This window comes from Saccopteryx bilineata, chromosome 1, assembly GCF_036850765.1.
Source record: "Saccopteryx bilineata isolate mSacBil1 chromosome 1, mSacBil1_pri_phased_curated, whole genome shotgun sequence".
Lineage (NCBI taxonomy): Eukaryota > Metazoa > Chordata > Mammalia > Chiroptera > Emballonuridae > Saccopteryx > Saccopteryx bilineata.
Genome location: NC_089490.1, coordinates 344,763,634 through 344,779,558, shown reverse-complemented (window position 1 = coordinate 344,779,558; position 15,925 = coordinate 344,763,634). Strand labels below are relative to the sequence as shown.

General features: G+C 40.4%; 1 protein-coding gene across 2 annotated transcripts; it reads left to right on the top strand.

Moving 5' to 3' along the window:
* The first annotated feature begins 10 nt into the window (after nucleotides 1-10).
* On the top strand, nucleotides 11-5,342 carry GVQW3 (GVQW motif containing 3). Of its 2 annotated transcripts, none has more exons than XM_066249886.1 (2): nucleotides 11-1,669; nucleotides 4,371-5,342. In XM_066249886.1, the coding sequence occupies exon 1, from the start codon at nucleotides 674-676 to the stop codon at nucleotides 1,304-1,306; it is 633 nt and encodes a 210-aa protein (XP_066105983.1). In that variant the 5' UTR covers nucleotides 11-673; the 3' UTR covers nucleotides 1,307-1,669; nucleotides 4,371-5,342. The 2 variants fall into 2 exon arrangements, with proteins under 2 accessions (XP_066105983.1, XP_066105976.1); XM_066249879.1 differs by lacking the exon at nucleotides 4,371-5,342 and adding an exon at nucleotides 2,849-2,875 and having other exon boundaries at nucleotides 11-2,130.
* The last annotated feature ends 10,583 nt before the right edge of the window (nucleotides 5,343-15,925 follow it).

Sequence of the window (15,925 nt, the reverse complement as noted above, 5' to 3'; positions counted from 1 at the left end):
CTCTCTCCCCTTAGCCTTCCTCCCCCGCCCCTTCCTTTCCGCCTACTTCTTCGCAGGCGGGTACGCGCAAGGAAGCGCGCCTGCCCGGGTGTGGCGATGTGGAGGCGGGGCCTGGCGCGCGCTGTAGCAGCGCGCCTGCCCAGGTCTTCCCCGCGGGAGGAGACAATCGCGCATGCGGGCGTGTCTCCCGGGACTCGAGTGCTGGTAAGCACAGGGCCGCTCCGGTAGGTTTGGCGTGCGCGGGATTCTGCAGATCTGAGGCGAGCTTGCACATTACATCACTAGTGCTTTTCTGCTTGCTTGCTTGCTCAAGATGCCACCACTCAGACCTCACCATAGACTTTTTAGGGCCGCGGAATCGGGACAACCTTGGTGACTGGTTTCTGCATTCCGGCAGATCTGCATTGCCACTATTGGACGGAGAGACAGGAGATTTCATTTTCCCCGGCTTTGTAGCAACTCTTTGACCTCATTAGCTCTTAGAACGGTCTTCCCCAGCCTCGACTCAAAGCGACTTGCTAAGGGGCGAAAGCTTAAGAAAAGCAATTACTCCTTCCTGGTGAGGCTTCCAGAGGATCAAAAATAGCAAGCGACCTGATTCCTCTGCAGCGGAGAGCCCCCTGTTTCCCCTTCACAATCATGGCCTGTTAACGTTCCTGTGTTAAGTGCCAAAATGAGTGACCGCTATCTAGAACAAAGGATTAGTATAAAATTTTGCGTGAAACTGAACAGGTCAGCAAGTGAGACCCATCGTCTTTTAAAAGAAGCGTATGGGAATGAAGTCATGTCGAGGGCTAGAGTTTTTGACTGGTACAAAAGGTTTAAAGAAGGGCGGGAAGATGTTCGAGATGATGCCCGAAGTGGCCGTCCAGTTACCCACCGGACAGATGAAAATATCCAGAAGGTCAAAGACTTGGTTTGTTCAAACAGGCAATTAACAGTGAGGATGATGGCTGAACAATTAAATTTAGATAAAGAAACTGTTAGACTCATTCTGAAAGAAAACTTGAACATGAGAAAAGTTTCTGCCGAAGTTCTATCAGGTATTTTGAAGGATGACCCCAAACCTCAAAAACTTGACTTTAATTTTGATCATTTCAAAGAAACTAAGGAAAATAGCTTGTGTGTGAAGAAAAAGGTAACAAGTTCTGAAACATGGAGCCAACTCCATTGTGAAATTAGTGGGGAAGTGCCTTTGCCTGTATCCCATCCCAGAATCCACTATCCTGCCAGCCAACTTTTGCAGGCCTCATCTTCATCAAGTCTTCCCACCAGGGCAACTCAGGATTGGTTCACACCGTGGTGAAAGGACCAAAAGGTGGCTGCACCTTCATTTGCTGCTTATCTATTTCAACTTTCTCTATCATTCCTCCCTACCTGTGGTGGCTCTTCTAGTTACTCTGCTGGACTGTCGGGCCATTTTCCTTGTTCTCCACAACTTTGAAGAACCTTTGGCTCTTGACTTCTGGTTCTTGCTTATTCTCGATTTCTTTTGCCTAACAAGTTTGGATCTTTTCACTGCCAGACCTTAGATTATTGTGGCTGTCCTGTTCCTGTGATCTCAACATTCTCCCTCAGGGGATCACACCAGTGAGAGGTGGGAACAGGATCTTCTGGAGTCTATCTCTGTGCCCAGGGAGGCACTATTACTCTTCTGGGAAGACCAGAGGTATGATACAGAAGGCAGTGGCATGCTGACATAGCAATATGAAGGTCAAGTCCAACCCAAATAGTTCAGTGGGATCTTCTCAGAACTTGGTTGGCCAACCCATACTGAGCTCACAGACTGATCTCTCACAAAAGAGCTGGGTTTGTTTCATTCTAGCCCTGTGCTTTGGACCCTCTTCCCCATCCACTTATATGAGTGTCTTTTATGCTGAGAGAGGAGACTCTGGTTCTTGAAAATATAAACCAGGGGACTCAGACACAGGCAGTGCTGTGTGGGAAGGAAAACCAGGTGATACTCCAGTGGTAGTCAACCTGGTCCCTACCGTCCACTAGTGGGTGTCCCAGCTTTCATGGTGGGCGATAGCGGAGAAACCAAAGTATAAATAAAAAGATTTAACTATAGTAAGTTATTTTATAAAGATTTATTCTGCCAAACAGCGAAAATTCGACATAAAGTACTTGGTAAGTAATTATTATATGCTTTAACTTGCTTTAACTCTGCTTTATAAATTTTATAAAGTAAAGTTATTTCCCTACCTTATAAATCACCATTACTGTGGAACTGGTGGGCGGTTAGAAAATTTTACTACTAACAGAGATACAAAAGTGGGCGGTAGGTATAAAAAGGTTGACTACCCCTGCCTAGACCCTGCATTAGAGTCTGCTGCCTACCTGCTGATTCCCCCAGCAACCTGATTTTAGTAACGCACCAACACTATCAAGTGCTTTTTTAGTACCTGCAGTTTTTAGAACGCTGGTGGGCATTGACAGTGTGAAGTTATAAAACAAAATCAAGGGCTGGGTGGATGTGATGGATGAGGTGTTTCTTGAACTGCATCCATAAGGAAAGATGAGAAAAGAGGCTAGGAAATAAAGGAAAGCTTACTAGGCAGGTAGAACAACATGAGGCTCTGAATGAAGCTGCATTAGTAAGAAAATAATGGCACTTCTGGCTGAAATAGCAAAATCCTAAAAGGAAGATAATGGTGGTACAAAGGATCAACAATTTGGGGTCATTTGCTTCCTCTCCTCTGCCCCCAACTCTATGCCAGTTTATAAATTGTGGATAGGTTTATAATAACCCACTTATTTGATTATCTAAATTTTCCATCCCCCCTCAAAAAAGAAAAACAGTCTATACAAATTAAAACTCCTTTATGTCTTCCTGCCTCTCTTCCAGGATTTACAGAATGGAACTTTCCCCAAGTGGGTTCCAAGTATACCACATATACTGGAAACATCTCAAAATGCCTGGTGAAGGTGCAGGGAGGGGGGTGGTTATTAACAGCATTTCATAGGATTGTCCGATGTCTGTTTTACCCAAGGATTTTTACACATAAAAGCACCTATTATTTAACTAGTAAGTTAATATTGGTTGATAGTAGAGGCCCAACAGTTATTTATTCAACAGTTATTTTTAGTTCGGTTCTTTCACTGCATCCCCTTCAAAAAATTACAGGTTCCCCACTAATTTAACCTGTCAGTTTTGAGGCACCCTGAAACCTAGGCCTTCTCCCACAAATGAAAGATATTGTGTAAGAAACTCAAACAAGCAACACTTTATAGACTTCCACCTACTTAGTAATTTCTAGACATTCCATGTCAGAATTATTACACCTTTCTACATCAGAGAAGGCCCCAGGTTCCCGACAAGCACTCTATACTGCACTCTGGAACAAAGCCCCTGTGGCTACCTACTGCAACTGTGTGACAACCTCATATATATATATATTTAATTTTTATTTAATTTATTGAGGTGACATTGGTTAATGAGCCTCATATTAATCCTTGCTCAACTCCAGGGGTAATTATTGCAGAATTGTGTGCTCCTGAGCCAGGGCTAGGATCCCACAACAATACCTACAGGCATTATCTTCAACCTATTATTACACACAAGTCCCAAGAAAACTTACTTCTGGACCTTTCCCCACCTGTGCATGGGGCTAGAGTGACCTTTCCAAAGGTGATGAACCAAGGCCATGCTGGCATATAGGGTACCAAGAGCAGTGTTGACCCATACAGGGTTTGGACACAGCAACTGGAAGCAAGTAACTAGGAATGTGAACTCAAATTTTTCTAAGTAGCTGTAATGAAAAGGACTTAATTTATTATCTTAGATCCTATCCCAAGTAGGAGTCATGTCAAATGACTACTTAAACCCAATGCCCATTTGCAAGGTTTCCCATAAAATATTCAATGAAATGATAATCCAGATGTACCTCAGATTTGGGGAAAGTAAAATGACTGCCCATTCACCCAGAGCAAACCACACATGGCTGCTCAGAATCACTAAACCCCAGGCTAAAACATGATCTAGGAGTATCCCCAGATGGGAGAGTTCATATTTAACAGTACCGTTTACATGCTTACCCACCAAATCTGTTTTATTATTGACATGAGTTTTGCCCTGGCCTGCACACTTGCTGCGCAGGGCTCTTGAGCTGAACCTAGAGGATCCACCCATCATGCCCCAGGCTCTTATCCTTGGCTTTCCTCAGCCATCTCTCAGTTTATTCTTCCCCAGTTTGCTCTTGCTCCTCTGTTTCTCTGGTGCTTTATTTTCTGGTTCTGGACCACACCTCCCTCCAGTAACTGCTTTTGGTCACTTTGCTCTGCTGACCCTGAATTGCCCTTTTGTCTTGGTTTTTCACTTAAATCACAACTAACTCCACTCTCCTCTGATTTTTGGGTCTCTTTTCCAGCTCCTACTTTAGCCTTATAGTCCTCAGTAAGGAAATTGTCTGTTCCAGCCTTGGCCATCGGTTGCTTTCCTATTCTTAGGAAATGAGGAACGTCAGTACCTCCAAGGACCCACTTGAGTGTAGTGAAGAGGTCATAAAGGAAATGTCTTAGTATATATGGGCCATGCAGTCTCTGTTGTAACTACTCAACATTTTACTGCAAAAGTAGACTGGTAACAAGGAAACGTGAGCATGACTGTGTCCTTAAAAAACTTTATTTATGGATACTGAAATTTGAATTTCATATAATTTCCACATGTCACAAAATATTGTTTTGATTTTACCAACCATTTAAAAGGGTAAAAAAAATCATTTTTGCACTCCTTAGCCACACACTGTATAAAAACAGATGGTGGGCCAGATTTGGCCCACAGACTATAGTTTGCCAATTCTTGGTCTTGTGTATATAAAGTGTATATATAAAATGACAGATGATTGATTCTTTTCCATCAATAACCTTGTTAATGTCAAATTGGCCTTGCAGTGTCTGACAATTTACTAACTGTATATAGAAATTGTGGAATACTGAAGGAAATCTTTATGGTGCCAGCAGCGTGAACTAGAGCTGAATGATTGACTATTTTACCTTGACCCTATTCTGGTTCACAAAGTGAGATTTTGTGTTCTTTTTTTTTTTTTAAACTAAAAATGATATTACACAGACTACTACCTATCTATGCCCTTGTAATATCTCAAAAACAATTTTGTCAGTATTGCAAATGGTACCAAGTTGCAACCAGCGATAACAGACTGAACTGAAGGGTTCCAAAATACTTGACCTTGGGCAGCCTTGAATAAGTCTGTCACCTATGAAAGTGACTACTATGGAGGTGACAGAACTCCCTGAATTACATTTTTTTTGCATGTTTTTAATATATATATATATATATATATATATATATATATATATATATATATATATTTGCAACTGGTGCCAAGGTATGTCCTTTTGGTTGGGTTCACTTGTTTCTCCCCTAAAGCGAGTTGTATTATGTCACCTTCATTTAAACTGATTGTCCAAAGTTGAAATAGAATCTCAGGATTGAATAGACCTTTGCAATGGTTATCCAGCAAGTCATCTTTCCCTTGACTCCAATAGTGCCTAAATCCTACAGCTGCTGAAAAACTTCATCTGAAAGAAGATTCTGTGTTAATTCAACAAAATTTTATTGAGTGACTGTACGTGACAGGTGCTGTCCTGTGTGCAGGGTTCAACAGTGTACAAAATGGACACAGCCTTTAGGTCTGGCAGTCTGAAATCTAATTATATTACTCCACTTCTGCGAAACATGTTCCATGAACTCACACTAACTCATTGTTAATTGTGTACCTGGAAATAGGTATGACCTTTGCCACAGGCCTCTGTATGTTCCACTTAAATTTTATTATCCTTTAGACAGATCTATGTTGGTAGAGAAACACGCTGGCAATGTTGGAAGTGTAAATTGGCAACAGCTTTCTGAAAGGCAATTTGGCAGTATCTATCAGGAGCTTTAAAAATCTTCTGATCCTCTAATTCCAATTCTGGGAATCTATCCTAAAGAAATAGTCTATAATGTGGGTGGAATTTATGCTTAACTATCCAGAAGTCCAACAGTAAAAAAAATTGGTTGAATAAATTATGGTGTAACTCTACAATAGATTATTATGTACATTATAATTAATGTTTATGAAGAGTTAACACTTCATGGCAAAATGTTTGCCATGTTAAATGGGAAGAGTGATATACAAAATTGTTCATATAAATCCAAAAAAATCTTTTAATGACTAGGGTTTTTGGAGTGTGAGTATATTCTAAATTTTCCTGTTTCTTATCTTTTAAAAAATATTTCCAAAGTATTATTACTTTTATTATTAAAATAAAACAGTAGCACCAAAAGTTGGGAATGGAGCGAGCGAGGCCAAACCACTAGTTTGGATTATGAACAATTAATTGGCTGAGTGGACACAAAGGCTGTATAATACTGTGTTGGTAGCAGGAGTGTGACAGAAGGGAAAGGACCTGCCCCAGAGAAGAAGGGGATATGACCAGAATCCCTACAGAAAACCAAAGTGGTATGAGAAGACACCACAAGTGTCATGCTCCTATTACATAATCCTTGGTAGGTAAAGGAGCATGTAGGGATCAAGTGTATTCTGACAGATGGAGAAGGATCTGAAATACTTTCCTGGGTCAATTAACTTTGTTTGGACTTTGTTCTTACATTCTCTCATAAAAAAATGAGTATTCTCAAGATGGATTTTGTTATACCTGACTCACTGAAGAATCCTGGAGCCTTTCGTATAATTTCTTTATTATGGGAATGGCTTTCAATGTGCCAAGTCTACCTTCTCCCATACAAGGACACTCACGCAACACAGACGTACACTGGAATAGTTGGTATTCCACACTGAATACCACAGGCATATTATGCTGTAAGTTATAAAACTCTAAGGTTTGCAAATGTTATTTTGTTCATGTTCAGAATTACTGTGATTTTTATTTATGTCTAAAGAGTAATCATGTTATGGGATTTTAAAGTGAGAAATGATATATATAATGTCTATCCATAGATGAAATGATTGTTATGCTGGGAAATTGTGTCCTTCATTGTTGCTTTAGCAAAATATTTATCATTAAAATGCCAAATATATCTCCTTGGTAAAAATTTAAACTTTCAAATGAATACACAAGATACATAAAAGTTTTATAGCTATAGAATGCAGATTTGTCAAGCTGAAAGAGTTGTTCAAGATCTAAGTCTAAGTCTAATGAAGTCCTTTGGTCATAGAACAAAATAACGAGGCTTGGGTTTTAGTTCTGCTCCTTAACAAGCATGTGATTTTGGGCAGTTCATTTCCACCCTTGGAACACTTTTCGCTTATTCACCTCTAGAAGGAGAAGAACAACACCCTGTCTCAAGGTCTTCTGTTTGTTCATTCAACAAATATGTATTGAGTACTTACATGTATCTGACACTGTTCTAGACACTGAGGATGTAGCAATAAACAAGACACAAAAAGTTGCTCCTAATGAGCAAACATTTAAGTGGGAGAGATGGACAAAAAGATAAATGAATAAAAATATAGTATGTCGGAGAGTGATTATTAGATGTGAGGCTTACATTAAATAATATATATAAGGGGCCCAGCACAAGACCTGGCATTTTCTTCTTTAGTCTTCCTAACAACTACTAAATTATTCTACAAGATGGTAGTAAACTGGCAAAAAGCCTGGTCCATTGCCTTCTATCTCTTGCCAGTTAATAAGGCCTAAACCTGTTTTGGTTTAAGGAGACAAAAGAATTCCAACAGTGTGTTTTGTACATCCTGTATGGAAGATTAATCAAGGTGGCGCCTAAACACTGTTGGTAAACGGCTTTTCCAAAGCCAGTTGGCAGGGGTCCTTGCCTGAGACTAGATGGCAGGTTCACAAAAACAAATGCATAGTGTCATTGCTGTTTAAGCAAAACAGAGTAAGAGTCTGTAACTGCTGTTTCTCTTAAAGAAAAGATGGGTGCCCTATGTCCTGTTTCCAAACATTGGAGAACTGGGCAAAGTTTGAATTATTTGGGAAACCAGGGCAATTGACAAAAAATTCAGGAAAAGGAGAGTTTAATGCTTGTGCATGTTTATATTTCTGCCCATTGTAGAAAATTTGGAAAGTTCAGAAATGTTTAAAGCAGCTGCCAAAACTTCAGCCCTCAGGTTTAGGTATTTCACCAGACCCATCTCTCTGCCTCAGCTTTCTCCTTCAGGAGCACCCAGTGAACTGGTATTTACTGAACTCTCTCTTTGGGCCTGGCTCTGTACTGGGCATAGAAAATACAGCCCTTGCCCTTGGCAGTGCCCAGTTTTGTGGGATAGGAACAGGACCAGAAGTGGAAAGACCACCAGGAATGGGCTCCTACCTCGGACTGTCAATTTTTCCCAGAGGACAGCTCTAAAGAGCAAACTTTTGTAAAGAATTTGGCACAAAAAAATTGGAATGATTGTCTAACCAGTAGTGGTGTGGTGGATAAAGTGTCAACCTGGGATGCTGAGGGTCTGGTTCAAAACCCCAAGGTCACAGGGTAGAGCATGGACTCATTGGCTTGAGTGCAGGCTTGGCAACTTGAGCACAAGGTCACTGGCTTAAATGCAGTGTACCAGCTTGAGTGCAGGGTCACAGGCTTGAGCACAGGATCATGGACATGATCCCAAGGTTGTTGGCTTGATCCCAAAGGTTACTGGCTTGAGCAAGGGATCACTCACTCCACTTGAACCACCCCCTGCCCTGGGTCAAGGCACATATGGGAAGCAATCAATAAACAAAGTGAAGCAACTAAGAGTTGGTGTTTCTCATTTCTCTCCCTTCCCCTCTCTCTCTCTCTTAAAAAAAAATTGTAATGATTACACTTAGGATGATTGTAGAATGAGAAAGTGAGTAAGAAAGATTCAAAACACACAGAACAATGGGAACTGGCCTGCTGGCTGTACCAACCTGAGGTCCTCTAATGTAAAAGGACCCCGAGTTCTGTCCATGAGGATTCAGTGTGCAGTTTTATCTCCCAGAAGAAACGGGATGTTAGGCTGTGGGCCAATACCCCTATACCTTACTTTAAGAAACTAATAAGTGAAAATTCAGAATTACAACCCAGATTAGATGAGGAAATTGGCCCAGGGAGGTTGAGTGACTTTTCTTGAATCACACATCCAGTGGTGGCAGAGCCAGGATAATAATGAAGGACCTTGAATTTCACTCAGTCCAGTGAGTTTTTTCCGTTACTCCATTGGTAATAATTTCCTCTACTAAAGTGTACATTCTTAAGATATCTTTAAAATAACAGTCACCCTTACATTTGATAAATATGATTTACCAACAGTTGATTTACATGCAATTTTTAGGGAACATATTTATGGCACAGAAGGTGCTACAGAGGTTTTTCCAAGTTTTCCATGGGGTATCCAGCCCCCCTGGTCCTTCTTCCAGAGGTGTGTATTCATAAGTAAATGTTGGCATTCTGTCGTTCATTTTTTCCAGATGTTCTTCCCAAGTGCTGTGTTATGTTTTGTGTTTTTAATATTTCTCACATACATTTTAAAAATTTGGGCACATAAATCCTAATAAAGTTCTCAACTATCTCCTCTATGCTGTCTAAAATTTCCGGGTGTGTTTATATGTATAACACAGTGTCTGAAGGCATGAACACTATCACATCATTAGGGCTTATATTCCTAAACCCTAGACTTGTGTTTCTAGATGCTCTGAAAAGGTTTTACACCTCACTTGTAAATGCCACTTTACCGTGCCATGACATTTCCATAGTAACATACACTTCAAACAGGAAAACAGAGGAAACCCAAGGAAGAGGGAAGTAGGTTTCAAATGCAAAAAAAATTTAAATGTGTATTTATTAAAAATAGTAAAATATATAAGAAGGGGGGTGTTAATGCTAGTTTAATGTCCCCCTGAGAACAGAATGTCCTGCAGGCCCACCTTAGGGACCAGCAGTACACACCACCCACCAAGTGGCCCAATCTTGGAGTCACACTTTTTTTAAGCCTCACATCCAGTCAGGTCCATTTCACTCTAACATTTCTTGGTGTCACCTACTGCAACCAGACAAGGGTGGGTGGTCATCCACTTGTCACCTCATTGTCCTGAAGTCCATCCTCTACACTGCTGCACATATGCTCTTTAGTTTGGCGATTGCTGAAAGCCAAAAACCTTTTGACATTGACTGTTTGAGCTGGTTCAGGTCACACTTTCTGCCTGAAATCTTCCTGCTGCCGTCCACCAGGCAAACTCCTACTCATCACTCGAGGCTCAGCCTTACCGTTGCTTTTCTCCATCCCTAAAACAGCCAGCCAGTGTACAACACACATTCAAGGAAGCTAACATTCAACTGAACTTGTCTGCAGAATATTTTTCATCCCCTCACAACTTATAAACCCCTCAAAAGCCAAGACCATATTTGACAATTCTCTGTATTCCCTGCATCCAGAATACACTTGCCAGGAACTGCTTAATACATATTTGATAAGTGAATGAAAGAACAGACTTTTACAGTAATTGCTTTTATTATTGTGGGAAAATTCACACAGTCACCCTTTTAACCATTTTAAATTGTGTGTTTCAGTGGCACTTACTCCAGTCACAGTGTGTAACCATCACCACTATTTAGTCTCAGAATATTTTCTTCACTCCAAAAAAAGGAAACCTGTATCCATTAAGCAGTCACTCTTCATTCTCTTTCTACCCCCAGTCCATAGACACTGCTAATCAGTTTTCTGTCTCTGTGGATCTGCCTATTATGGAAATTTCACATAAATGGAATCATGCAATATGTGGCTCGTTGAGTCTGGCTTCTTTCACTTAGCATAATGTTTTCAAGATTCATCCGTGAGATGACGTCAGAGTAATGGCGGAGTAGGAAGCGATACCGATAAATCTCCCCCAAAACTCAACAAGATCTTCAACCAGAAACAGAAAAACCTATACTTGGAGCTTCCAGATTCTTCGCAATACACCCAAAGGTATGATTGAGTGAAAAATTGGCTAAATATATAACCAAACCCCGAAGGAAATAGGGAGTAAGAAATGCTCCGCCTTCCTCACTAACCTAAACAGGGCGGCTTTTTCTGGTAACTGTGAATATAGAAACTGAGGCGGGCAAAGGGGGTGAATAGATCCAGGCCGCCGCAGCAAAAACGGCCGAACCAGGCTGTGGCTCAGAGATCCAAGCCGAGGAAAATCTGATCCTGTGGCAACCCGGGCAATACAAGCTAACACTCGCGCCAAACCCAAACAAAGAAAGACAAGCGGAGCGGCCATTTTACCCAGTCTCCTGGTCGGTGCGCAGTTAGTGGAAGAGAGATTTCTTCCTAAGCCGCGGAAGTGGGTACCCGTGTTGCCCCACAGAGAGGCAGGGTCAGAGGCCTTTCTGTGGGCTGAGGGCGGAGTCTCTGGGCAGCCCCAGCGCCCTGGGAAAGCCACGCACGGGAGGGAGTGAGAACTAATCCCAACGGTGGAGATTTTCCGTGCTGGAGGCTGTTTCACTCAGAGCGAAACGCGGCCGGCCTCATATCCTGGTGTGCGCGCGCAGATAAGGAGTGAGTGATTCCTCCGAGTGCCTCCGCAGTGCGCGCCCGTGTTACCGCACAGAGGGGCAGAGTCAGGGGCCTTTGTGTGGGCCAAAGCGGAATCTCGGGCCGCCCCAGCGCCTTGCAAAAGCCGCACACGGGGACGGAGCGAGACTCAATTCCAACGCTGCAACTTTTCCCTGCAGTTGGGGGTTTCACTCAGAGCGTGAGACTGCTGGCCGGATATCCTGGTTGCAGACAGTGAGTGAGAGTTTCCTCCAAGCACCCCGGAAGTGGGCGCCCGCTTGTGTTACCGGATAGAGTGGCAGAGCCAGAGGTCTTCGAGTGGGCGGAAAGCCCGCCTGATTATGCTAGCAGCTCTGACTGACTGAGCCTTACCCAGAGCCCTGTGCTGAGTGGAAATAGAGTGGGGAGTTGCCAGCAATTTGAGCCTCTTACTATCCAGGCAGAGGCAGCAGCAACCCCATACCTGGACTATCAGGCTACTAATTGAGGAAGGAAAGACTAGGAGAAAGGCTCCAGGAACACGGACTCTCTCACTGTCGGAGCCTATAAATGCTAATGAGCCTCGACTCCCAACGAGAATAAAGCACAATACATGACATTGCCATAGAGACTTATCAACTGCAAACCTCTACCTGAGCGTGCCAAAGGGGCAGAACCCGGGGTACAGAGTCACCGACCAGGAAGAGGGAGAGAAAAGAAAAAGCAAGAAGATAACCTCTCAAAATCAAGAATAATCTGCAGACTCTATAACCTATCCCATTTTATTATATTTGTTTGTTTGTTTCTCTTATCTTCATTCTTGATATTTTTTTTCCTCCTCCAATTTGGCCGATTAACTCTCTACCGGTCTTACTCTCTCCTCTCCCTGAACTACACTACCCATAAGTGTTACATCTCCCATTATCATTTCTCTTCTCTTCCTTTCTCTCTATGAGAGTTGCACTCCAAAACCCTTAACTCTCTCTCTCTCTCTCCTTTCTTTTTTCTTCTTTTAGTGGTTCCCTCTTTTTTTCTCTCTCTCTCTTTCTTTTCTCCCTCTATATTAGTTTCTTCCTTTCTCCTTTACATCTCCTCTCATTCAAACCTCAATAACAAACAAATTATCTTATCTGGGACTCAAACCTATGTTTGTGGCATTTTGGGGGGTTTTTACTTCACCTTTTTAACTCACTAGCAGTGCTCCCATCCCTGGCTCTCCATATTATCTAGTTCTTGTTCCACTAAATACAATAGTAAGTTTTTAATTTGTCCCCCCATTTTTCCATTTTCCTCTTATTCCTCTCATCATAACTCTTAGAAAACCAACACCTAAAAGCAAATCATTTTATTCTTGACCCAAATTTTTTCCTTATTTGCTTTTTGTGGGTCCATACGCTCTTTTTTTTTTCTTTTTTCTTTTTTTTTTTTTTTTTCCATTTTTTTTTTTTCTTTCTCTCTTTTTTGCCCCTTTATTACTTTTCCCCAATTCAGGCCCTCCATCACAGGCATTGTTTGTTATAACTCACAGTCCACCACAAGATTTTCTCAAGAAAGAGGGGAGAGGAGAGGAGAGGAAAAAAAAGAGGGGGGGAATAATTTCCTTATTTAAAAAATTTTTATTTTATTTTATTTTTCTTTATTTCATTATTAATTTTGTTTAAAAAAAACAACTCTTTTCGATTTGTTATTTTTTTATTTTTTTTAACTTTTTATTCTTTATTAAATCTCATTAATACTATCAACAAAACCACCCTCAGATGCCATTAAGGAAGAGAAAATCGAATATCATGGATACAAAAGAAAGAGAGGTAACACAGCTAGATGAGGAAAAATCTATGGAGAAAAAATTTAATATATTGGAAACCTTGGAGCTAAATGACAGAGAATTCAAGATAGAAATCCTAAAAATCCTCCGAGATATACAAGAAAACACAGAAAGGCAATATAGGGAGCTCAGAAAACAACTCCATGAACACAAAGAATATATGTCCAAGGAAATTGAAACTATAAAAACAAATCAAACAGAGATGAAAAACTCAATTCACGAGCTGAAAAACGAAGTAACAAGCTTAGCTAATAGAACAGGTCAGATAGAAGAGAGGATTAGTGAAATAGAAGACAAGCAACTTGAGGCACAACAGAGAGAAGAAGAAAGAGACTCAAAAATTTAAAAAAATGAGATAGCCCTACAAGAATTATCTGACTCCATCAAAAAGAATAACATAAGAATAATAGGTATATCAGAGGGAGAAGAGAGAGAAAATGGAATGGAGAACATACTTAAACAAATAATTGATGAGAACTTCCCAAGCCTGTGGAAAGAACTAAAGCCTCAAGTTCAAGAAGCAAACAGAACTCCAAGTTTTCTTAACCCCAACAAACCTACTCCAAGGCATATCATAATGAAATTGACACAAACCAACAGCAAAGAAAAAATTCTCAAGGCAGCCAGGGAAAAGAAGAATACAACATATAAAGGAAGGCCCATTAGATTATCATCAGATTTCTCAGCAGAAACTCTACAAGCTAGAAGAGAGTGGACCCCAATATTTAAAGTCCTGAAAGAGAGGAACTTTCAGCCACGAATACTATACCCATCAAAGCTATCCTTCAAATACGAAGGAGAAATAAAAACATTCACAGATACAGAAAAGATGAGGGAATTTATCATCAGAAAACCCCCACTCCAGGAATTACTAAAGGGGGTTCTCCAATCAGATACAAAGAACAAAAAAAAAAACAGAGCCACAAGTAAAAGCTCCAAGAAGAACACAATAAAACCAAATTTAAACTGTGACAACAACAAAAAGAAAGAGGGGGAGAAGACGGAGATTAACAGTAGCAAAGGACGATGGAGTGCAAAAGTACTCACAAAATAGTTCGCTACAATGAACAGGGTAGGGACCCTTTTCATTACTCAAAGGTAACCACCATTGAAAAAACCACCACAGAAGCACATTAGATAAAAAAGATAGCAACAGAGGAAAGATGTATGGAATACAACCAAATAAAAACAAAAGATAGAAAAACGAAAGAGAAGGATCAAACAAGACACAAAACTAACAGAAAGCAAGATATAAAATGGCAATAGGGAACTCACAAGTATCAATAATTACACTAAATGTAAATGGATTAAACTCACCAATAAAAAGGCACAGAGTAGCAGAATGGATTAAAAAAGAAAATCCAACTGTATGCTGCCTACAGGAAACTCATCTAAGTAACAAGGATAAAAACATTTTCAAAGTGAAAGGCTGGAAAACAATACTCCAAGCAAATAACATCCAAAAAAAAAGCAGGTGTAGCAATACTCATATCGGATAATGCTGACTACAAGACAGGAAAAGTACTTAGAGACAAAAATGGCCATTTCATATTGGCTAAGGGGACACTGAATCAAGAAGACATAACAATTCTTAATATATATGCACCAAACCAAGGAGCACCAAAATATATAAGACAGCTACTTATTGATCTTAAAACAAAAACTGACAAAAATACAATCATACTTGGAGACCTCAATACACCACTGACGGCTCTAGATCGGTCATCCAAACAGAGAATCAACAAAGACATAGTGGCCTTAAACAAAACACTAGAGCACCTGGATATGATAGACATCTACAGGACATTTCATCCCAAAGTGACTGAGTATACATTTTTCTCCAGTGTACATGGATCATTCTCAAGAATTGACCATATGTTGGGCCACAAAAACAATATCAGCAAATTCAGAAAAATTGAAGTTGTACCAAGCATATTTTCTGATCATAAAGCCTTGAAACTAGAATTCAACTGCAAAAAAGAGGAAAAAAATCCCACAAAAATGTGGAAACTAAACAACATACTTTTAAAAAATGAATGGGTCAAAGAAGAAATAAGTGCAGAGATCAAAAGATATATACAGACTAATGAAAATGACAATACGACATATCAGAATCTATGGGATGCAGCAAAAGCAGTGATAAGAGGGAAGTTCATATCGCTTCAGGCATATATGAACAAACAAGAGAGAGCCCAAGTGAACCACTTAACTTCCCACCTTAAGGAACTAGAAAAAGAAGAACAAAGACAACCCAAAACCAGCCGAAGAAAGGAGATAATAAAAATCAGAGCAGAAATAAATGAATTAGAGAACAGAAAAACTATAGAAAAAATTAATAGAACAAGGAGCTGGTTCTTTGAAAAGATCAACAAAATTGACAAACCCTTGGCAAGACTTACCAAGGAAAAAAGAGAAAGAACTCATATAAACAAAATCCAAAATGAAAGAGGAGAAATCACCACGGACACCGTAGATATACAAAGAATTATTGTAGAATACTATGAAAAACTTTATGCCACTAAATTCAACAACCTAGAAGAAATGGATAAATTCCTAGAACAATACAACCTTCCTAGACTGAGTCAAGAAGAAGCAGAAAGCCTAAACAGACCTATCAGTAGAGAAGAAATAGAAAAAACCA

Bases quoted from the DNA above. Each gene is read 5' to 3' on its own strand.
- GVQW3 (XM_066249886.1), top strand. From the start codon at position 674: ATGAGTGACCGCTATCTAGAACAAAGGATTAGTATAAAATTTTGCGTG.